Source organism: Leptodactylus fuscus, chromosome 11 (assembly GCF_031893055.1).
Source record: "Leptodactylus fuscus isolate aLepFus1 chromosome 11, aLepFus1.hap2, whole genome shotgun sequence".
Taxonomy (NCBI): domain Eukaryota; kingdom Metazoa; phylum Chordata; class Amphibia; order Anura; family Leptodactylidae; genus Leptodactylus; species Leptodactylus fuscus.
In genome coordinates this window covers 20,035,099-20,059,977 of record NC_134275.1, presented here as the reverse complement: position 1 = coordinate 20,059,977, position 24,879 = coordinate 20,035,099, and the positions used below count along the sequence as shown (strand labels likewise).

General features: G+C 41.7%; 1 protein-coding gene across 2 annotated transcripts in view; it reads right to left on the bottom strand.

Moving 5' to 3' along the window:
- Positions 1-24,879, bottom strand: part of PAPPA (pappalysin 1) — a 220,270-nt gene that overhangs the window by 140,307 nt on the left and 55,084 nt on the right. For both annotated transcript variants that reach the window (XR_012711848.1, XM_075260062.1), the window contains exon 2: positions 19,332-20,406. Coding sequence is in view for 1 of the 2 variants with exons in the window: in XM_075260062.1 (XP_075116163.1) it covers positions 19,332-20,406 (1,075 nt within the window). In the remaining variant the exon portion in view is untranslated. The remainder of the gene's footprint in view (positions 1-19,331; positions 20,407-24,879) is intronic.

Genomic DNA, 24,879 nt, shown 5'->3' with positions numbered 1-24,879 from the left:
ATGTGGGGTCCCCAACTTACACACATGGACAAAATTGTTGGTCGCCCTCGTTTAATGAAAGAAAAACCCACAATGGTCACAGAAATAACTTGAATCTGACAAACTGGCCAAACTACATGTTGACAAGCCACAAAGCTTCTGGGAGAATGTCCTATGGACAGATGAGACAAACATTGAACTTATTGGCAAGGCACATCATCTCTATGTTCACTGACGGAAAAATGAAGCCTATCTAGAAAAGAACACTGTCCCTACTGTAAAACATGGAGGAGGCTCTGTTATGTTCTGGGCTGCTTTGCTGCATCTGGCACAGGGTGTCTTGAATCTGTGCAGGGTACAATGAAAGCTCAAGACTATCAAGGGATTCTAGAGAGAAATGTGCTGGCTAGTGTCAGAAAACTTGGTCTCAGTCACAGGTCATGGGTCTTGCAACAGGATAATGACCCAAAACTCACAGCTAAAAACACCCAAAAATGGCTAAGAGGAAAACATTGGTGGCCTTCTATGAGCCCTGCCTAAATCCTATTGAGCATCTTTGGAAGGAGCTGAAACATGGCGTCTAGAAAAGGCCCCCTTCACACCCGAGACAACTGATTTGCTCATGAGGAGGGGCCAAAATACCTGCTAAGAAGTGCAGAAGTCTCATTGATGGTTACAGGAATCGTGTGATTGTAGCGATTGCCTCAAATGTTGGGCAACAAATATCAAGTTAAGGGAACCATCATTTCTGTCCAGGCCGGTTTCATGAGTTTTATTTAAAAAAAAAAAAAAAATACTGTGCCTGATTTTCATTTTTTCATTTTCTTAGAATTTTTATTACTTTTGTCAGATTCAATTTACAGTATTTCTATGACCATTGTGGGTTTTTCTTTCATTAAACGAGGGCGACCAACAATTTTGTGCGTAAGAGGATTTTTCTATCTCAGAATAGATTTTTTTCTTTGAATGAGTCCATTAGAGCAGCCCAACTAAGATGTAAACATATAAGATAAAAGTCAGCCAACTATAGATGGACCGCTTGACGTCTTCCAATGGCAGATGTTGCACATGTTTGTTGCCCTGTCTTCTATGTAGTGAAAAATTAAAGTTCCTCCAAAAAAAAAAGAACAAAAAATTATTTAATTAAAATGTATTTATTGATGTGTTGCTGGGATCTATATGGCTATATTACATGATATATGGCTTTGGCTGTTTTGTTTACCACTCACAATCTCCCGCAGCAGTTTCAGGAGAGCCTTGCTTCTTGGCTTCTGTAAAACACTTACAAGATGGCCATCCTTTTATTTACTTTAGATTATAGCTGTGTTGTATAATAGACTATTGCTGTTCTCTTACGTCTGACATTGGCCCCAGGGAAGGTAAATGCTCTCTTATTGTAGCAAAGGGTCTGAAGTCAGGCCCCTTGACCTACATTATAATGAAATGCAGTAAAGCGAGGGCTTTTATCGTCATATCAGCTTGAGGGCAGTTACGTATCGGATTGCTCTTAGGAAAACACGAAGCGGTTGATAAATAAATAAATGAAGATATAGTAAACCTCATAAAGATTTGCTACAAAAAAACGAGATCAGCGAAACAACTTAAGACTTCATATTGAAAACATGACCGGGTGTTTTATTTGGTGAAATATATTTGCTTCTCGGTTAGTGGATTGATCATAAATTTGGATCTGATGTAGATTTTTTCCATGGAACATACAACATGGAACATGGAATATACATAGCTGTATATTGTTATCTGTAGTCCAATTTGTACCTACCTATTAAACAGCCCCCATAGGCCTGTTCAGTTAGGTTGTATGGCAACACACAAAATATATACCGTGCCATAGTACAGGGTCATCCTCCCAAGAACGCAATGCCTATGCTGGAAGATATCTCCATAATACAACATACAAAGGAGCAGTGTATCATTTCTCTTCTGTCAGCTTTATACGGAATCCAACTAACGCCCCCCATCCCCCAAACTCTGCACACTTCTGTAAAAGGCTAGAGATGAGCAAACCTTACAATTTGTTCCAGTTTGGGTTCCGCTAGTTCACATCAAAACGCGGTGAAAATAGCCTTATATGACAATTTGAGGGCTCCTGGGACACCATTGAATCTCTTTGTACCCCTCTAACGCAAACACAGACTTATTGGCTATTGGTAAACACATGGCAGCTGGTTGTAACAGACTGTTTAACAGTGACTAATATTTCCAATCTGATTTTCTCACGGGGACTTGTGGAGTAGGGGAGCTATTGGCTGCCATACAGTCACTCATCCCCAACACCCACGAGGGTCAGGTGTTTTATAGGAAGACAATTTATCTACCAATATACAGATTTCTATATCTATCAGCTAAATTACCGTATATACTCGAGTATAAGCCGACCTAAATATAAGCCGAGGCCCCTAATTTTACCAGAAAAAACTGGGAAAATTTATTGACTCGAGTATAAGCCGAGGGGGGAAATGCAGCAGCTGTCTGCCCTTTCCCTGAGCTTGAGGACTGGGTTCTTTTTCCCCCACTTGAAATTCAGTCTGGCTGAATATAGGGTATCTGCAATGCTCCTATTAACCCCTTCCCGACGGATACCCTATATTCAGTAGACACAGGGATACCTAATGTGTATGTGTTTCACATACATGTGTTTTTTTTGCTTGACTCGAGTATAAGCCGAGGGGGGCTTTTTCAGCACAAAAACTGTGCTGAAAAATTTGGCTTATACTCGAGTATATACGGTACTATCTTCACTGCTATAAGTACACTACACTATTATCTGTGTATAATTTCCTATCTCATCTAGGATGACTTTTTCCGATGCACCTATCAGTCTAATCTCTCCCCACAGAAATGATCAGTGATCTCAGACCTATACCTCCTCATGACTGTCTGTCCCCTATTATGAAGGAGACAAAAATGGGAGAGAACCCCGAGCGTGCTATAGTGTAAGCTCTGTATGAGACATAAGAGTCGATAACTAGAAATGACACAAAAGGACCAGTTGGTCCCTCACCTTCAGGTGTTGTGAGTTGGTCACAACACCAATGGAGAGCATCAAAGGTGGTGGTGGCAGCAGAACTCACGAACTGATCTCAAAAAGGGACCAGGTAGTGCATATGGCCTCAACCTAGCAAGAATTCTGTTCTCCTGAGGAAGAACTTATAGCTCGAAACGCGTTGTGCAGTTCACCCATCAATAAAGGATTCTACCGCATCCTTCTTGTTGGTAATCTGTTCTAAGGAACAGTGACGGCGAACTCGGAAGTTGCATGGAGCCATAGGGTTTTTGCATAATTCATAACTGCAGTTTCATATAATGATACACTAAGGTTTTTTTTGATAAATTCTTTGACACAAATTATGATTGTGGTAAGCTCCAGGATTCCTTATTATGGTGCTATTCTTCTGCACTGCTTCCCGGGGATGATTGTATCCGTAAAATGATGTGGCATCCCAGTGGACCCTGCAAAACTGTTTATTATTGTGCATGTGCTACAGTATATATAGTTGTATATATGAAACTCTGTGTTGGCTCCTTAACCTGGCTTTCCCACTGGGGATTGGGAGTCAAGAGCAGATGGTATAGCCCGGCCAAGAGATTTCTGGAAAGGGGAGGAATCCAGGAGTCTTCATCCAACTTACTGAGAGAGAGGTCATGTGTAAAAAGCTAGTGCCTAAGGTTTTATATGCAACTGTGCTGCAGCCCTGAGACAAGGAGAAGTAAGCTGCCTACATGTTTGGAGAGGTTTACTGCAATTATGTGGAATCTGAGGGCAGTTATACCTTAGAATTCAGACCATGCAGTGTTGGTAGGCAAAGAGTTTACTAGCCATCTTGGCTACTATTACTCCGAGCTTCTGGATATCTTCCAACGGATTCCTGCAATGGCACCATATGGAGCTGCTGGGATGTCTGTGTTTATATGGTCTACAGCTCCATTCAAATCTCCATAACAGATGCAATAAATGGATGCAAACCATACAAACTCCTTGCAGATGTTGTTCCTGACAAGATTTGAACCCAGGACTCCAGCACTGCAAAGCTGCAGTGCCAACCACTGAGCCACCATGTTGCCCCCATGCATTTTTTTAACATTGATGTCTACATAAATGGATGGCCATTCATTTGCGTCCATTTTTCGCATCCGTTAAACAGATGTAAAAAAGCGATTTGAATAGATCCTAATTCTGTCCAGTCTTTTACTTATATACTGGCCATATACATTACAGTGATTTCAGGTGAACCCACAGATTTCCATGGGGGCCACCTGACTCTCTTTTTTAACTCCCACCCCCTTCTTTCCCCAAGGAACATTTGATACCATCCCCAGAGGTGTCTAGCAGCTGTTTGGTTCACATATATGGGGAATATGTTAGAAATGTCTACACATTGAAAGTGTTTGGACATCTTAAGACTCAATTCATTGCAAACCCAATGTGCCCAGATTATAGAAGGGTTTCTTGTACGTTGTGTTGACCACATCCCTGCTCTCTTCCATCCTTTTTATGTTATTAATGTTGCATATTAATTTCTCGTCCTTACAGAGAGCTGGCTCCTCCTCCAGCTATATGGAATGTGGCGTAATCTTTTCATCAGACTGATTTAGTAATGCTGTTATTCTCTGCTATTCATTGCACTGGATCCCGTTCTGGTTCTCATTTGCGGAGCTCTCCAGTAGACTTTCCAGTAGGCTGCAGCTCTCTGTACAGCTGTTCTTTCATCATTAGCACTCTATCAGAGATCTCTATTCTGCCAGGGACCTGCTGCTGTCTCCACACTTATCAAACACCTCCAGGAATATACTCACCTACCTATCATCTTAAAGGGGTTGACCAGGAATTGGAGCAATCCCTGGGGAGGTGAAAAATAATTATTAATAATAATAATAATAATAATAATAATAATAATAATACTCACCTGTCCTTGGTGCTCTGTTGTCAAATGCTGGTGTCCGACCAGTCTTGTGCCAACATCTTGTTGCAAAAAGTTCCGTTCTCCATGTGACTGCTGAGATCAGGGGTTGATGATGTCACTCACATACATCACCAGTTCTGTACCAGTGATATAAGGTCACATGCAGTGTTAGACTTCTGGCATGTGACCCTGGCAGTAGATAGCAAAGCAATGGGACAGGTGAGTATTTTTTTTTTTAATTTTACATATCTCACCTCCCCGCCCTCCACTTGGGTTGCTCCAATTCCTGGACAACCCCTTTAAGTACAACTCACAACAAAGCAATGAGGCAGGTGAGTATTTTTTTTTATTTCATTTTACATCTCTCACCTCCCCGTCCTCCACTTGGGTTGCTCCAATTCCTGGAAACCCCTTTAAGTACAACTCACTAGACAACCCTAAGGTGTACAGATGCATCTTTCAAGAAAAAAAACCTCCTCTCCTCCTATATCTTTATTAGCAAAGAATTCCCAATTTTGGAGCCCCTGCCATTAGAACACTTTACTGAGTAGTTCCTCTGTTATTATTCCTGGAAATAGACAAAAAAAAAAAGAAAAAAAAGAGAAAGACACCGATCACCAATAGTGTAGTAATCTCGGTACTAATGTGGTAATAGGCACAAATTAACGCCTCTTACCTTGTCGTGTTGTGAAAAGTCACAACATCAAAAACACTTAGAAATGCAAATGTGGTGGCAGCAGCTATTCCCCTTGCGTTAGCCAAGGCTCGCAATATACAGCGTACAGGTATCCCTCAGGGTCGGAGACCAATCAGGTGGTAGAGGAGTGGGGTGGAGCGCGCACCAACCAACCGAACATGTAATCTTTCAAAAACTTTAATAGTAGAGTACGACGCGTTTCGGGTAAGTATCCCTGGCTTTTTTATATGCACTTGAAAAAGGGATACTTACCCGAAAAGCATCATGTTCTAGTATTAAAGTTTTTGAAAGATTACATGTTCGGTTGGTTTGTGCGCGCTCCACCCCACTCCTCTACCACCTGATTGGTCTCCGACCCTGAGGGATACCTGTACATTATTCTTGGAAAGGTATAAATAAATTGAAAACTGCAAATAACCCTCCCCCTAATAGTTCTATGAGTGTATTCACATGTCTGTTTTTGTATCCATGTGAATATACCCATTGACTCTTCATGGCTGTGTGATGGCTGTCAAATAAATGGCCGCCATGTGACCATTTTTCACTATCATGTGAATAAAGCCCAACAGTTTCAGAATGGAATGGACAGTATCAGAGTGTACAAAGGCACAACCCATTCACCAGGTGAAAGGTAACACCCAGTTGTCAATTTATTATAAACGCTACCTAAAATTGCTATCTCATGGGAAATGTAAATAATTCCCAAAACAGAGAATGTGTTTGTTACTGAAGAAGGTAAAGGTGTTGAAAAATAAAAAAACAATGATATTTACCTACCCCCAATCATGGTACAGTAGGGATCACTACTTATTTGCTTTACAGCACCCTGACCACCCCTGGGTTTTATGTATTCCGGGGAACCCCTTTAACACAACTAAAAACATGGTCAATGAAAATGATCAAGTATGCCGTAGGCAATGGACTCCCCCGTACATTTTCAAGAAGGCGATTATATATTGTAGCTCCTGAGCTTGGCACTTTATATATTATACATACTTTACTGTATATTAGGCTTGGTTCCATTCAATAGGAGCAAAGTAGCCCAGTACTGCCTTAAGCTAGACTTTGGGAGAGGACACTGGAACTTTCCACCTGCTTCAAGAAAGGAAATGTCAAGAAGAGTTTGGTAGTGTCCCACCCACTGAACAAATAAGGGACTAATGTTGTTATGGTGGTTAGCACTGTGGTTCCTGGCGGCCGCTCCTGTCCGTCTACTGTCTGTAATAGATTTGACATTGATTCTCCGATCAGTGCACTATCAATATCATTCAGTTTCATCACATATTACACACACATGTACTATATATATATGGGTTTTCCCAACTCGCCTGCTCACCAACTTGCAGGCTGTATGCTCTGTTCACTTCCTTGTTTTCTCAGTAAATTGTAGGGTGGGGTTTCACTATTATAATACATGGGGTGGGAGAAAAAACAAACTTACATGCTGCAGGACCAAGAGTCAGCTAAAACTAAATTGTAGGTCTGTGTTTACATACAGAGATAACAGACTCTGTGTCTTAGCCCTTAACAGCAAAATTCAATCAGCCGACTGATAACTGGAAGAGCAGGAGATAAACAGCTCACAAGTACAAGCTCGCTCTGTGTATTCAGCTCCCCCTCCCTCCTGAGAGCAGAAGCTATGTCACTTGTCCTGGATGAAGAGATAAGATCATCCCCAGGTCCGTGGTTATGGAAACGCTGTGTAAACAATGAAGTGAATAATCTCAGACAGCGGCCAAACAAAGCAGTTTTGCTGAAGCAATGTATTTAGGAGAAGTCTTAAATCCACATAAGCTAGCAGTATAGATAGGATCCTTGAGATGGGACAACCCATTTAAAGTACAATGTGTCAGGGCACCAACAAAGGAGATTTCTGAGGACCTCAGAAGAAGAGTGCTCATGCCGCACATAGATAGACCATGGTGGTTCCATAAAACAATTAGCAAAGGTACTTGATACATCCCCAATCTGGTCACATTAAACATCATGCTTCTAAATAGTTCATGTGCCACCAATCCTGGGTATTCTATTATTAATCAAATCAACCCTTCCCAATTGTGGGAGCTCCCCAACTGCAATCTTGTCTGAGATACATGGATGGATAGAGAACTAGATGACGCCGTCACCTTCATCCATCACTCTTCAGCAAGGGCCAACAACCTCTTCCCATTTCACCTCTATAGCCGAATGTACCATGGAGGACCGAACCTGAATCACATGTCTGAGCTGAAGATAGTGATAAAACACCCTATTATCAAGTCCAACCTCCTCCCTAAGCCATTCCAACCATTCAAGTGGCCATTGTCATATAGTTACATGATATATATATATATATATATATATATATATATATATATATATATATATATATATATATCACCTGCACCATTTTTAACACTGGATTTCCTATCTTTTATGTTTATTGGTTCTGTATACATGCATGTATATCTTTGACGCTTTGCATTCAACAACTTTATCTGACAGACTACAATGCTTTTCATATATGTTGATGTCGGGTTTATTTTCTTTTGTGCCTGTTATCAATTTTCCATACTTGACGTCACAAAGTCATCTGTGTATAAGAATTTTTGTATCTTTGCATACTTATCTGTCCATATATTACTTCTCACCTTCCCTTGGAGGATTGGAACAATTAAGTTGTCACTAAGTTATTGGGTCTCCTTATTATTCTACTCATCAAAGAAAAATTCTTTTTGGCAGTATCCAAGCAGTAATTTTGTTCTTATGCTATAACGCGTTGGCCTTAGTGTAGTGTTAACCTAAGGATATTTCCTCCTAATCCAAGCAGAAGAACACATACTGCAGATTTTGGTAAATCACATACATGATATCGATATCTCACCATAAATCACCATATAGATATCTCGCTTTATGACTTTGATATATCCCCTCTACATCAGCTTATTTTACCATTTGCAGTTCATTTATTTTCAGTTTTTGTGCTTCTTTCACCGTCAACAGTCGCAATGCTTTTTTTTTTTACCAACAAGTCTAAAATCCAACCGGAGCATAATACAGATCTTATACTGAGTTCGAGACCGATATTACTTGCATCATTTTCCATAATTGTTTTCAATCTCTCATTGACTTCAATGATAATCCAGATTATGACTATGTGGTTGCAGACATTTGCAATACGACAACCGTAGAATTCTACGGGAACAATCTACGAGTACTGTGTGTGGCGCCATATGTGACATGTTATTACAATATGTGTTATAGAGGAATTCTTACCTAGCCTAGGGAATGTGGCACGCCATGAAGGCACCGTATTACAGTATAAAGTGAAGCTTGGTAATACAGAACCTTAGGGTTGTTGCCATACCGGTTTTAGTTACTAATAGTATGGCAAGTGTAACAGTTATGGTACAGAGGAAGGATCTCTCTCCATACATGCAATAGTATAATTGAATTTGGGACTAGGGTTGAGTGATCGGGAAAGATCGGATTCCTATTGTGATCGAAATTCCGATCCCGATCTTTTCTGGCAGGATCCAGGTTGGAGGTTATTTCCCACAATGCTTGGCTACTGGCCAATCATTCTGGGAAAAACTAGGGTTGAGTGATCGTGATAGATCAGATTCCGATCGTCGATCGAGCAAATTTCATGATCGCGATCGGCTGTAAAATGATCAAAAATCAGATTTTAAAATCGATCCATAAATCTCGAGATCGACTCAACCCTATCTGGGACTCAATTTGTATGCAAAACAGGATTACTACAAATATCATTCAGTCTCATGAACCTTCCTCAGAGACTGGATTTCTGAAGATATAGGAGAGATTGAGTCAAAGCGAGCACAGTGTGTCTAAGCGTCTATGACGTTGGCACCTGATGGACACTTGATGGACCCCATTATAGTCAATGAGGCCCCTTGGGATCTGTTGCTCTCTGTCACTTCTGGGATCCATTGCTTTCTGTTTTTCCATTCTTCTGGTAGGACATTGATGTGAACATAGAGTCACCCATTTTATCACAATGATTTTCCCCTTTAACTAAACTGAATTTTTGTATTTTCTATTTGTTCTCCTATCCAACATATCCAAAAGTCATTCGATGTATCTAGATTCCTCTACCTATGATGTAACTACACATCTTGCTTGGTCAGGTGCCTATCCGTATAGGAAAAACATGTCTAGAGGATGTGTGAGAAGCTTGTACGTACATGTGGGAAAAAGCCAACGACAGAGTAAATATTTCCCCAGACTTAATCCATGTGGCCCTAGTCTTGAAAATTTGACTTCCAAAGAAAGACTGTGTTCCAAACACCATTTTTCCATACTGTTCCAATTAGCTGGGTTTATAAGGCCCTGGAAATAGCGGCTCATATTAGAATCTATAGTTAAGGCAAATGACTGATGGCTATCAATGTTAATCTAATATTCTTCAAATACACTTAAGGCTCTATCTGAAAACAAACACATTCAGGAAATTGAGCTGTTAATGTTGCATACATCCCTAATTCAGCGAGCTTTCACTGCAAAGCATTTACTATGTGACAAATGAGCGGTAACAAAATACTCCAATACAATGGCCTACCAGTGCTCAGTCATAAAAAACTGGGGATTATGGCCGAATGGTAGCCCAGGATATTGTCAAAACATCCCTCCATTGCCCTTTCCTCCATATCGGTTTTTGCCCTGCTGCCTCCTGTTATATGTTATTACCGTAGTTCAGTATTTTCGATACATCAGGGGTCCAATCCAGGCTTATATCCAGAAACCAAAGGGTTTTTCTTTAGAGAAAATCTTACTTGGAGACTTTATAGGTTGCACACTATGTATCGACCCACAAAGGGGTCTACAGAGGTCTACATTTAAAGAACCACATGAAAAATCCCCCTCTGTGAGTTAATACTTGAAAACAGGCTGCGGGCAGATAAACTGATACTGCCTATCTTTCAGACGTTGCAATGATAGACTAGACCAGTATTTCACAACTTTTTAAGATTCAGGGCACCACTGGAAAAAAAAAATTCTTAGAGCTCCTAAAAAACATCCTAAGGACACAGATAATGTTGCATGAAAACATGTAGTCTTCCTAACCCAGTCTCGGTCATCTAGTGGGTTTCCAAGGTGCCCCTGGGCGCCGTACACTTCTGTTGGGAATTGCTGGACTAGACAGTCTTTGTTGATCCAGCTGAGGATAATGATGGACCAAGGGTTCAGCCTTATCACAACACCTGGGACAAGAGTTTGGAAGCAGCACTGGGACCCCGGGTCGCTCTGACCCCAGGTTTCTCTGTCCACTCTCTCCTTCCCCAATCTCACAGCTAATTAATTACCTATGCTATTAGGGTAAGTTCAGTTGGGGTTTTTTTGGTCTGGAACCTGCACTGCACTGGCATCCAGCCGCGCACTCCACTCCAGATTAGGCCCAATGAATGGGCCTAGTCCGGAGGAGGGTGTGCCTTTAGGCCAAATCGCGAGGCGAAACGGCCTGAAGAATGAGCACCTCGACTTGTTCCATCTCCCGGAAAAAAACTCCTGAGCGTCTCCCATTGATTTCAATGGAAGCCATCTTTTTGGTCAGGATTTTGAGGAGGATACGGCCTCAAAATCCTGACCAAAAAAACTCCATGTGAACTTACCCATAAGGACACTGTCTGTCTCTGATTGGAGCTCTGAGTCACACCCCCTGCCTGACACCTTCCTCCTGACATTACAGAGCTTAAATAGCCCACCAGACACCAAAACTACCTGCACTTATTACTTGGGAATGGTGGGGACTAGAGAACAAATTCCAACTATATTGGAATCAATATAGCAGCGCCTATTAACAGATGCTAAGAACTTGAACAGGTGAAGGGGTCGATAGGTCTTACCAATATTTGGTTCTGTCTCTCCACTTGGTCTAAAAATTCCCATAACCTTGCCAATGTGTACACAGAGACTTATGCGTGAAAATACAGCCAATGTCAAGTACTGTAGTATGGGATGTTCTGAATTTTTTTTTATATAGATACATTTTAATATTGTATATAAATCTACAATTTTTGAGAGTTTTAATAAGCGTTTCAATGAAAAAAAGAAGGAATATTTTACGGAGGAATTGAAGACCAAAGCGTACGAAACGCAGAAAGACCTCCAATCTAGGAGTGCGATGCCAAAATCACATTTCAAAGGAGTGAGAGGAATGCTGGAAAGATATCAAAGGTCTCCTCTGAGTCACCAGTAAAGTGCATTGCATCTCTACAGAATATTCTAAAGATGCCGCTTGTTCACCACCGGGCAATGGCAGACGAAAATTTTGGTAATATAACATTTCATTTCATTATTTAACGAGCAACTTCTTTCCAAAGGAACATAAAAGACAAAATAATTATTTTAATAATATACACAAAAGACATAAAAACCGAAATGTTTAACAATTTATACGCTATCGGATCAATAGGGAACATTCTCAAATTGGTAATGAGAAAAATGTGGCCAAAACTTAAAACATCTGCGCAGCATTACAAAACTATGTCCACTTAGGTCCAAAAAGAGCGCCGCATCAGTACTTAGGTTGTGTCTGAAATAGAACTGGGCTGTAATACCTCACACAACCTGTGGATAGGTGTGGCGCTGTTTCTATGAAATCAGCAATTTTTGGGGGGATCTCATGCAACCCCCTTTTAAAGGGTGCCAGTATTTGGTGCTATATATCCATGATAGTTGCATGTTAATTACTACTAAGGGTTCATTCACACTTGCGCTCGGTGTCTGGTGTGTGAATTCGGACGGGTTTCCGTCTTCAGCCCCGGCGAAATTGGACAGAGGACGGAAACCCGGTGGTCAGTTTTAAAAACCGTTCGCTTGAATGGGTTTGTAAAGGTGATCAAATGTGTCCGCTTGCGGCCTGTCCGCGGGGAAACCGTTTTTTTTTTTTGCAGGACTTTGTGTCTGGCTATAAAAAAAAACAGTTTCCCCGCGGAGGGGCTGCATACAGACACCGGCGATCACCTTTAAATACCCATTCAAGCGAATGGGTTTTAAAACTGACCGCCAGGTTTCCGTCCCCTGTCCAGTTTCGCCGGGGCTGAAGACGGTGCAATGCACACACCGGACACCGAGCGCAAGTGTGAACGAACCCTTAGGTTATGGTCACACTTGCGCAGGAGTCAGCTGCTGAACCCATAGAAAATAGGCAGATAGAAAATTCAGTATAAATACAGCAATGGCCATGTTGGTCCGCTAGACCATTCATGGGGCTTATTCACATGGCCATCACACAGATGTGAATGTCTATAGGTTCTTGTCAAATGACTACATCTACGTCCGTACGAATGGACAAAGATGTTTATTTTTCATGGCCATGACAAACGGTCCTTCCAAAATTACGAAAAAAAAAAAAAACGGATGGGTTGCGATCATTTCGGTTTTTTTCAACATCCATTACGTGTCTGTTTTTAGAACAATGAGAGCCAATGGCTTATACTGACAATGAATACCATCCTATCTTCTTCCATTTCTCCAGCCTGACAGACCCCAAATAAGTTAGGGGGTTCATTTTTAACATGTTTTTTTTTTTTTTTTTTTTTTCATGGGATATATTAATAAAACTGTGTGAATTGGGTCAAAAATAAAGAAATTCCAAGGTTTCACAGATGCAAAATGGATACAAATGGACCCGAAGACTAAACCTGAGCAGTAACACGTACGCTCTGCCCAGGGAGAGGGAGCCTTGGCTGTCACGTAATAATGATCCCAATATTGATGTCACTCTTGGAAGGCATTTCTATAGACAATGGTCCATTGGTGCTTGGCTGGCTGAAGACAATCTTATCTAAGATCTGGAGATATTGTAGATCTTCTTGGATCCTAATTATCAGACGCAAGGATTCTCCATTGTCTTTTGCAGCGTTCCAATAAGTTTGCAGGTTCTCTGTTTTGTTTTGCTTTTACTACTATCTTTATTACTGAAGAGCCCTTAGAAATCAAGCATGCTAACAGCTGCGGACCACTGAACCCACACGGGAGCCGACATCACACAGCAGAGCCCCTATTGGCTGTCTGTCTCAGCACACTGATTAAATAAGACTCTTGCCAGTTTCAAGAAACGGAAAAAGGAGGCCCCCTGTAACTGGAGACAGGAGAAAGAAATGCTTAGAGCAGTGTAAAGCAAAGGGTATTTCCATTTACGCTAGCTCTGTCACTAAAAGAAGAAAACATCAGCCTTTCAAAGCTCGAAAATCGGGCAGCGAAACGTTGCAAGAAGGTGCAGATTCTGCAGCGCATCTTTATTATGTGGCTACACTTCTGTACGTTCTCATTTACGGGGAGACGAGGCTTTATACACGACAAGGCTAATTCTAGTTTCCGTGCAGTGGCGTAACGAAAGTCTTGGAGCAAACGTTGACCCCCTACCCCATCCCTATGGCATATTCTTGATAGGGTGCTGCAGATAGACTGGAAAGGGATACCGCTATAGTACGTACCTATCAAGAATATGGGGAGGAAACGGCGCAATGCCCTGCATGTAAACAATGCTGTCCGATCTGGGTCCTAACAGTCGGACCCCGTAAATGTAAAATTGTCGGCCTATCTTTATTATACGCCATCAATTTTTAATAGGTGGCTGAACTTTAAAGGGTTAGATCAACTCTTTAGGGAGGGGGGACTCCAGCACCTGGGACCTCAGCTGACCAGCTATTGTTTTTTAATGCAGATTGTGAGCCCCACATAGAGCTCACAATGTACATGTTTCCCTATCAGTATGTCTTTGGAATATGGGATGGAAATCCATGCAAACACGGGGAGAACATACAAACTCCTTGCAGATGGTTTTTTACCCTTGGCGGGATTTGAACACCAGAAGTCCAGTGCTGCAAGGCTGCAGTGCTAACCACTGGGCTACCATGTGGCCCCTTGCTGATCAGCTATTTGAAGGCTTGTGAGCACTGTGACCCCTTCACTATTTACAAGGCCTGCCACCTGTAACGTAATTATTGCCTTCTGTTCACATCTATAGGACAAGGCTACAATAACTGTGCACAGCCGCTATGAAACATTTAGGGGCTCGCAAATGCCACAGTCATGGAGCTGATCATCTGCACCCCCACTGACCTTTTATCTCAGGATAGGCAGGTTTTTGGAATAACCCATTGAGGTTATCCTCATGACAGCAGTCAGGGAAAGCCTCATACCCTGACCTCTGTCTCCCTTGTACAGACAATACATCATCAGCAGTAAAGATCTGCACTTGTCTCTTCTGCCTGACGTTCAGTACAGTGACCTGCACATGCAGCAGAGATGAGTGCCGATCTCTGCGGTCGGAGGTGTATTATCTGTACAAGGGAGACAGCAGGCCCAAGTCACATACAAAAATGATAGCTTCCCATGGCGACCCTGATAGGTTGCAGCAGTGCACTTAAAGGGGTATATGCCTGAGAGCACAGAGGTCTGTAGAGGAAAGCAGCATGTAAGGGATACCAGTCAGACATTGACCACCAACTTCCTGTATTCTGTCTTTAGTCATCAGTCACTAAAGACAGACTTTACTTAGTAACTGGGAGTGAACAGCAAATTTGAGGAACCCCCGAATATTGATCAGCATGGGATGGACTACAGATGCAACATAAGTGAGTGAACATTGAAGATGGAGTCTGATCAGAGCAGACAGAATGGATGGACATAAGTGCCATACACATAGTATTTGCTGGAGTACTTCTTTAAATATATTCAGCCATTTGCTTTCTAACTGGTGTCCCAGTGACCAAGTGACAGATCTCAGGGAGTGTGACCATGAAAGACAACTTATCAACCATTTGATTTATCATTCCCATAAAAGAAAAAATTCTTGATCACTTTTCTTAGAATTTTGGTTTGTGCCAATCCCCAGTTACGTCTTTTAGTAATATCGGATTGGTCAGAGTCCGTCTGTATAGGGGCACTTCCCCCAACTGGCAACACTTAGCTGTCAATTTATTTATACATTTCTAGGAGAAGTAACAGAGGGATGGAACAGCAAATAGTTCTAGGAAAAAATCCGTCAGAATTACTATTTCGCTTGGAATACAATTATTTACTAAATCAGACACGCTGACAGGTCCCCTTTAAGCATAAGGTCTGCCGGAATGTATTGATATACTCTACCATCAGTTGTTCATCCTGTGCCAGAGAGAAGATTGAAAGCAATTTGTTCTCAAGTCCCACAGTGTGATTTTTTATTTTTTTTGCAATGCTAGGGGGTTGGTAGCCCAAACCACAGACTCCATCTCCGAATCCTCTATTTTTCCATTTCAACCCTGACAGTAAATCTCATTGAATTCATTAAGAAGCTAGTGACAGAATCCCTATGAAAGTGAATCTACAACAACCTATAGATCTAATTAATCAAAAAAAAAAAACAATTATAGAAATTGCATAAAAAAATAAATAAAAAAAATCATTTTATTTTGACTTGGGAAAATTTTTCTGATTACGACTTTGATTCCATCTAAAATTGGCAACTGGATGCTCATAAGCTTAAGATGTTAGAAGAACAGATTTCCATTCAAGTGACTTCACTTGAGCCATTCAGCTAAGGCTGAGTTCACACGGGGTATTTTGGTCAGGATTTTGAGGCCGAATTTGCTTCTAAATCCTGACCAAAAAGACGGCTCCTGTTGAAATCAATGGGATCCGGTCAGTTCTTTTTTCTGGGAGACGTTTGTTCCGGTTCTGCCTGAAGACACTCCCATTCATTGGGCCTAATCCGGAGCAGAGTGCGCGACTGGATGCCCATGCACTGCATCAGCTACTCGTTTTTTGGTCCGGAAACTCCGCCTGAGTTCCGGGCCAAACATACCCCATATGAAGTGAGCCTTAGTTTTTCATGTTAAGTGGTTATACCGGGTGCAGTGATGTCACTAGATGGTTTTGTTTCATAATAACCTTAAAGGGGCTCTATCAGCAAAATTTTGCTGTATGAGCCCCACATATGTGTGAATAGCCTTTAAAAAGGATATTCAGGCCCCGCTAATGTTATTTTAAACCCCCCGCCCATTTTAAAATAAAACTATAAAAACATATATGTAAATCATACCTTGCATACACGGGGGGCGGTCGTGCACGATATGACGTCATTTTGTGGCACGCCTACCTCTTATTTCTTCTTCTTCGGCGACGCCCTCCGGTCCTGGCTCTTCCCGGCTTCATCTTTATCTTCTTCCGGCGGTTCAAATATGATTGGTTGAAATCCGGCATGTGCGCTGTAGCACTCCCTCCGGAGCTACTGAACACACTCCGGCACCATTTTTCTCAATGGCAGTGCCGCCGGAGTGTGCGCAGTAGCTCTGGAGGGAGCGCTACTGCGCACGCGTCCGATTTCAACCAATCAGATTTGAACCGCCGGAAGAAGAAGAAAGAAGAGGTAGGCGTGCCAGAAGATGACATCGGTGCACGTTCAAGTATGATTTACATATATGTTTTTATAGTTTTATTTTAAAACGGGACAGGGGTTTAAAATAAGATTAGCGGTGCCTGAATGGCCTTTTTAAAGGGTATTTACGCATATGTGGGGCTCAAACAGCAAAATTTTGCTGATAGAGCCCCTTTAAAGGGAATGTGACATAACCAATTTGGGGCTGAGGGCCCGTTCACACGGAGTAAATGCGCGTGTATTTTGGCAAAATACGCGTGTAAAAATAAGTCTCCCATTGACTTCAATGACATTTTACACGTGTATTTTGACGTCCATTTTGACGTGCAAGTGGAAGTCTTATTTTTACACGTGTATTTTTTACACATGTATTTTGCCAAAATACACAGAGTTTACACCATGTGTATGGGCCCTGAGGCCCCAAGTACCGAAAAGCAGAAAAAAAAAACACGTTGGAAACGTATTGAATTTTTTTCCCCAACATTTCCACCGTGGTACAAACATCGTAATTTCACAACCAGAGACTTCAGCCTCATAAAGTTTTTGGTGATATTAAGGTACATCTCTAGACATTGTATATATGATCCATGTGGCTGCTGTAAAGCAGATCTCAAAAAATACAGCTAACACCAACCCATAAACGTACAATCAGAAAAAGACCACCAATCACAATAGGTGACGGACACAGCTTACATACACCCCATTCAGAGCATGCCTAGAAATCTCTCCTATACATCCTAGTGAGCATCTCAAGATTGTCGTATCTATGGGCCATGTGGCTGCTGTAAAGCGGATTGGGCATATTCAATAAATCAAATAAAAATCTACAATCGGATTAGAAAAAATGTATATATATATTACAATATATATATATATATATATATATATATATATATATATATATATATATATATATATATATTTACTGATTTGGTGCCTGAAAAAAGTGGAAGAAAATCTTGTTCTAAGGCAACTGGAAGCAATGATCCCCGATGCCACTTTAATAATACATGCTACATAATCCAGTTTTATTAAAGCTACATGCTTCTTAGATTATGAAAAATAGACCATCCTAAAACCAATATGACTGTTGGCAGCCTTCATACAAGAAATGACTCCTATCATGTTCTGTCAAATAATGAGAGCATTCATCTGTATACAGAATGGGTCCGTTCCAGAAGATGCCTTTTCTTTTTGGACTAATGGGTTTATATAGAGGCCAGCGGCAAGAAAAGAGTAAGATGATTCTGGCTTTGACTGGAATTTTTCAAGACAAAGCAACCATAGTTAAGTATCTTCTATTGTAAAAAATTGTAACAACAACTGGAAAATACAATTTTTCATAACATAAGTAAAGCATATCTATCATTATTATTTAACGTAGATTAACAGTATACATAGACACAAAAAACAAGGCATTTGCATGTTCTCCCTGTATTTGAGTGGGTACTCCGGCTTTCGCCCCCAGTTCAAAGAGATACCGATAGGGAATTTAGATTGTGAGCCCTATAGAGAAACGTATCAACAATATCTATAAAGCAATTTGGAATGTGATGGTGCTATATAAGTAAGCAAAATAATAATAAGGGATGGGATCTATGTAAATGTTCAGAACCCAAAGCATAAATGTAGGGTAAATAATAGAGGAGGGAGATGCAGCTGCAGTTTCTCTGTTTGTGAAATAGCATAAATTCCTCTTCCATTTTTGTCCTTCTGACTAGAGATGAGCGAACACTGTTCGGATCAGCCGATCCGAACAGCACGCTCCCATAGAAATGAATGGAAGCACCTGTGACGCTGACTTTGCCAGCGGCCGTCCGGCGTCACAGATGCTTCCATTCATTTCTATGGGAGCGTGCTGTTCGGATCGGTTGATCCGAACAGTGTTCGCTCATCTCTACTTCTGACTTCCCATGGTGGATAGCAGAAGCAATGCTTTAGCATTCAACTTTGACTTTCTCCCCTGGATCAATCTCAGATACATGAGTCCAAATCGGCAAAGTGGCTTGCACTACGGTTTTGGACGGTAACAGCCATGGAATTCTGGTCAGATTGAACGCTTATTCTTGGCGCTGATTTTGAGATGGAATACGTCTCAAAATACGGCCCTAAGAGTATTCAGCACCACATTAGGCAGAGAAGAAGAATATGCATTTATCGTAACCACGAAGGAAGAGGTCCAAAATATGCCGGTAAGGCTCAACATGTACTAAATATGTGCAGCTCCCTGGGGGTGGCAGGGGTTGGGATGTTTATTAATAATGATAGGTCCACTTTAATAGATCAGTGATAAACATACTTATACTAGTTCACAAAACACAATTTATCCGAGATGTATTCAGTATTACACGACAATAATAAGCCTTACCTGTTGGGTGACTTTGGATCAAAGCAAGTCTTTGTGACATCAGTAACATTTGGATTACAACAAGCTCCACCATCATAATCCAGTTCCTCGATGTTGCAATCCATATCGCAAACGTTGTTTTCCTTCCGGCTGGAGTAAAGACAAGAGCTGCGTCCACGACAATCCCCACCATCGTATCCAGTGAGTTTATGGTTACATTCCGGATCACACTCAGTGCTACCGATCTTTGTAATGTCACAGTTAGTAAGGATGAGTCGGTATCGTAAAAAGGAGTCGTTCCTTTCTAACACATTTAATTCCCATGTGATATTGTAAGGGTTAAAAGCATCGTTGAGCTTCTTATGCTGAAGTTCGATTTGTTCTTTGGTTACCGTTGGGTTTTCGTGGTTGTCATCAAACACATTGACCACCGTATACCGTACAATTCTAGGTCGTCGAAAGCCTGCTACTTTGTTGTAGCTAGAGATCACCTCCAGATTGTCACAAAGAGTTTGCCCACATTGGGGAAGATCTAAATTTGTGTCCAATGATGAAACGTGGAGATAGATGTTTTCTGTTTGCGGCATTCTACGATATTTACCATCTACGGGAAGCCAGCTGGTGTTCACATTCTCAAAACTATCCTGAAGAACAAGTTGAGGTAGAGAAGTGCTCAGTCCATGAAATGCCTGGCCCATATCCAGCAAAATTTCCTTCTGGGTTCGAGCTGTTTTCCAGAGCCTAAATTGTTCCATATAACCTCTGTAGTTTTGATTCAGAGCATTTCCTCCAATCATTAGCGTTTTACATTTGCGGGCAAAAGTGCTGAAGACCGGGCCAACTTGTTCACTACTTGTTGCCACTTGTGCCCCATTAACATAGAGTTTCAATATGCGGCCATTGTAAGTTACAGACAGATTAATCCACTGATTCGGGAGGTAGTTGCGATGAGCAGTGATGGTCGTCATTTTGCGAGCACGATCTGTCTTTAAGGAGAAGAAATAGCGGGGATCTCTTGTACCCTGGTCACTCATGGCCTCAATTCCAAGAACCCATCCACGGTCATGAGAAGTATAAGTACATTTGTCATAAAGTCCTATGTATCCCCAAAAAAGAAAAACATATAAATAAGAGTAATGCATACTTTTTATGAAACATATTTCGTTAAACACATGAATGATGTATTTCTAAACATTTTATATTATATATACTTTCAGATGGCTGGACTTGTATATTACAGTGTTAGGACCTCCTATGGTTTTACTGGTCTGGACTTAGATCACCACAGAACTCTACCTTCGCTTCATTAGAATTGCAGAAGGTCTAGGTATTGAGGCTGTAATACAGATACTTAGAATATGCTTGTTTAGGAGCTGCCTAAGTCGTCAAGCAAATGACGGAGTGCACATCCCAAGTGTGTTCCGATACTTTGTTCCAATGTTCCATTCCGATATTTATAGAGCGTTTCCTATAAAATATCGGAACAGAACAGAACATCGTAAGACTCTTGGGCGTACCCTTGGCTGTCTGCATTAGACCTAAAAGTAATACAAGGCAACATGTACATGTCCATATCATGGCACCATAAAACCTCCATTGGATGGAGAAACAATCTGATCATGATTATACACATATCAATGCCTGCATTGTTCAACTGTCAACAACTTTGTCTAAAATTCAGGGGTGGCTAGGGTGGTTGTTAAAAAACAAAGGCATACTCACCTATGACTGGTGATGTCACTTACATATATTACCGGTTATTTACCGACGACCACGGAGGCCACTGATTGGCCTCAACAGTCATGTGACCCCTCTGCTTCCGGCATGACAAGATCCGGCATAGGAAAGAAAGGGGAATGGGATTGGACAATGACGCACTGGGGATAGATGAGTATTTTGGGGTTTTTTTTACACCCACCCCAGCCACCTCTGTGTTTGCAAGACCTTTAAGACGTGAAATCTAAAGACTTCCTATTTTAATTACCGTATATACTCGAGTATAAGCCGACCCGAATATAAGCCGAGGCCCCTAATTTTACCACAAAAAACTGGGAAAACTTATTGACTCGAGTATAAGCCGAGGAGGGGGGGAAATGCAGCAGCTACTGGAAAATTTCAAAAATGAAAATGGTTGGAGTTTTTGGGTGCAGTAGTTGCTGGGGAGGGGGTGTTTTGGTTGTCTGTCTGCCCCTTCCCTGAGCTTCACGACTGGGTTTTTTTCCCCCACTTGGAATTCAGTCTGGCTGAATATAGGGTATCTGCAGTGCTCCTATTAACCCCTTCCCAACGGAACAGGAGCACTGCAGATCCCCTATATTCAGTAGACCGGGCACTTTTAGACACAAGGATACCTAATGTGTTAAGATTAAGAACTTGTATTTTTTTTTTAAGCTTATTCCCCCCCCCCCCCCCACACACACACACACACACACTATTTTATGGGAGATTCTATACATTAATATTGTGGCTGGTCATAGACACCCCCCCCCACACACACACACACACACAAAAAAAAAAAAAAAAACATTTTTTTTGCTGACTCGAGTATAAGCCGAGGGGGGCTTTTTCAGCACAAAAACTGTGCTGAAAAATTCGGCTTATACTCGAGTATATACGGTAGACCTAAAAGCAGGTTGACCGTGTTTCGAATGTGAACTCTACTCTATAGCTCACACATGGATCTAACCCAGTCTGATGTTGCCCGGGCCAATCGGTATCACATGGGATAAACTTTATCACTGCTGGAGTAGAAAGGTGATGATGTCAAAATGTTTTATTTAATAAACAGAATATTTGGCACTCCCCAAAAACGTAAACTAGTAAAATATGTTCGGAAGGAATGTGCCTCAAATAGCTGCTATTACACTACACACATGAGGTTTCACTGAAGCCTAGTAACAGCCAGATGTCAAGTAGGCGAGATAAGCTTTGTTCTTCCAGAGCCTCCTATGTACTTTAGCTGAAGAAACATTGCATTTTCGCATGTATGTTACTCGTATCTCGTATTGTGTATGCAAAGTGTGCAGGGCTTACTTGGGACAAGCTGTTGTGAACATTTGCTACACATATTAATGCACAGATATTATGCATATGTGACAAAACGTAATATCTGGATTTCAGAATTTCTATAACTACGTAGATGACAAGCAATCTCTGGCTCTATCGAATAACAGTGGTGTGCCAAATAAATGCAGTGACAGATGGGATAAGGCCACGTTTGTAAGCCCTGATTGGTTCCTGGTCTCGGTTTTTGCCCTAAAGTGGACCTGCCATGATATAATAGTTCAGTTCAAACTTTGCGTTATGTTGTTCCTCTGTTATTCCTCCTGAAAATCTATTAATAAGTGTGGATGTATTCATAGACATTGTCCAAGAGGTGCTGGCAGTGTATAGGGAGATACCCCTGTGACAGGGCGGACGGTAGTACCCAGAAATGGTGAGGGGAATAGCACACCGCAAGACTTAGAAGAATATTTGTCACTCCATAGGGAGAGACCACAATATAGGTGTGTGGAGTCTTATTAAGCCATGAGCGCTCCACTGCAAAGGAACATGGGAAGACAGACTTGCACATTCTCAGTCAGCGCCCTCTATTGGTGTGCATACTTGAGGCACTGGCATCCTAATTACATCATGGAAGTCAGATTTGCATATTCTTCCCATGTTCGTTTGCAGTGGAGCGCTCATGGCTTAATAAGACTCCACACACCTATATGGTGGTCTCTCCCTATGGAGTGACGATATCCCCTCAACCCTGTCTAAGCCTCTCACCTCTGCCAGATCAGTCCTCTCTGCGCCAAGCTGATGAGATGCAAGTACATCGAAACAGCTGTCCTTGGATGAGAGACTGTATCTGGTAAAATCCCAACATCATTGCAAACAAAGGCCTCTGAGAAGGTCGGCATGATGTTAAAGGGAGCGCCCTCTATTGGATGTCTTGACTGAGTCTCTGTCTTCCTAATTACATCATGGAAGACAGACTTGCACATTCTTCCCAAGAATATTTGTGCCAACATTGTTATTTTATGGTGAATACCAGGCAAGCTAAGGCTAAGTTCACATCTGCTCTGGAGTCTCTGTTGGGGTCTGCCTGTGTCTGCATATAACTGTAGTCTTAGGGTCCATTCACACGGAGCAATATGGTGAGGAATTTAATTTGGTGTGGAATTTCAGCGCTGAAAAAAAAGCCTCCTATTGACTTCAATAGGTTCCTTTTTCTGCTAGAAAGGAACCCATTGAAGTCAATAGGAGGCTTTTTTTCAGCGCTGAAATTCCACACCAAATTCCTCACCATTTTCCTCAGTGTGAATGCACCCTTAGCGGTTCAGAAGATGTGAACCTAGCCTAAAAGATACATGTATGGGAACTGAGCCAGTGCGATCAGCATGGGGAGTCAGCTGTAACATACCCAGTGGCGTAACTACCATGGAAGCAGTGGTAGCAGCTGCCACAAGGCCCAGGACATTAGGGGGCCCAGTGAAAGACGCTACCCCTGCGTTTTTTTTTCTTCCTTTAATAGGCCATTACCAACTGAAGTTACGCCAGCCAATAACAGGCCCTATTTACTTACATAAGCTACTTTTTAACCAGGTAAGTGACATGGCTTCATGACTGTTATGAATTTATGTTCACATACTAAATTAAGCAGCTCTAAGTAGCAGCCTTATCTCAGCTTCTGATAAAGCCAGGGCTGTTATCTCTCTGTGTAAACACTCAGCTAACCCTCAGTGAATTCTGTTCACACATTTGCATATTATCTGATCTGCTCCAGGCAGTGCTGACACACTGGATAGGAAAACACCTAATAATTTAATAATTAATTCAAATTTAATTTAATCCAAATTGGCAGTTTGCTACTTTTAAACATGGCAGGAAAAAGATAATCTAATTTGTTGAAAAAATTCTAAAACAACAACAGCTATGAAGGTAGCCAGAAGTCACAGAGCTCTCCTCAATCGCAGCTGACGGGATCATCAGCACCAACAACACGCTCATTATATGGTGTCCCAGCCAGCTGCTGAGATGCCAGAACAATCACAGGCACAGCGCAAGGAATGAGTTCAGTGGCAGGCCAGCTTAAGAGCTGCTGAAAAGTCCGAGCAGGCGGATCATCGATGCCAACAACACACTCATTATATGGAGTCCCAGCAAGCTGCTGAGATGCCGGAACAATCATGGGCACAGCAAGAGGAATGAGTTTTCAGTGGCAGGCCAGCTTGACAGCTGCCAAAATGCCAGAGCAGGCGGATCATCAACGCCAACAACATGCTCGTTATATGGTGTCCCAGTGAGCTGCTGAGATGCCGGAACAATCACAGGCACGGTGTGAGGAACAAGTTCATCAGCAGGACAGCTTACGAGCTGTCAAAATGCTGGATCAGGCAAACCATCAATGGCAGCAATTTGCTGAATACAGGCGGATCAATGCCAACAACACGCAGACGAAGTCATGGGCAGAGACACACACACAAACGACATACAAAATACAGGAGCGGAAAACTGGGCAATTCTTATAGGGCCACTACACAAACAAAAAATGAAATATACCCGTGTCCTCCAAAGCCGGGTC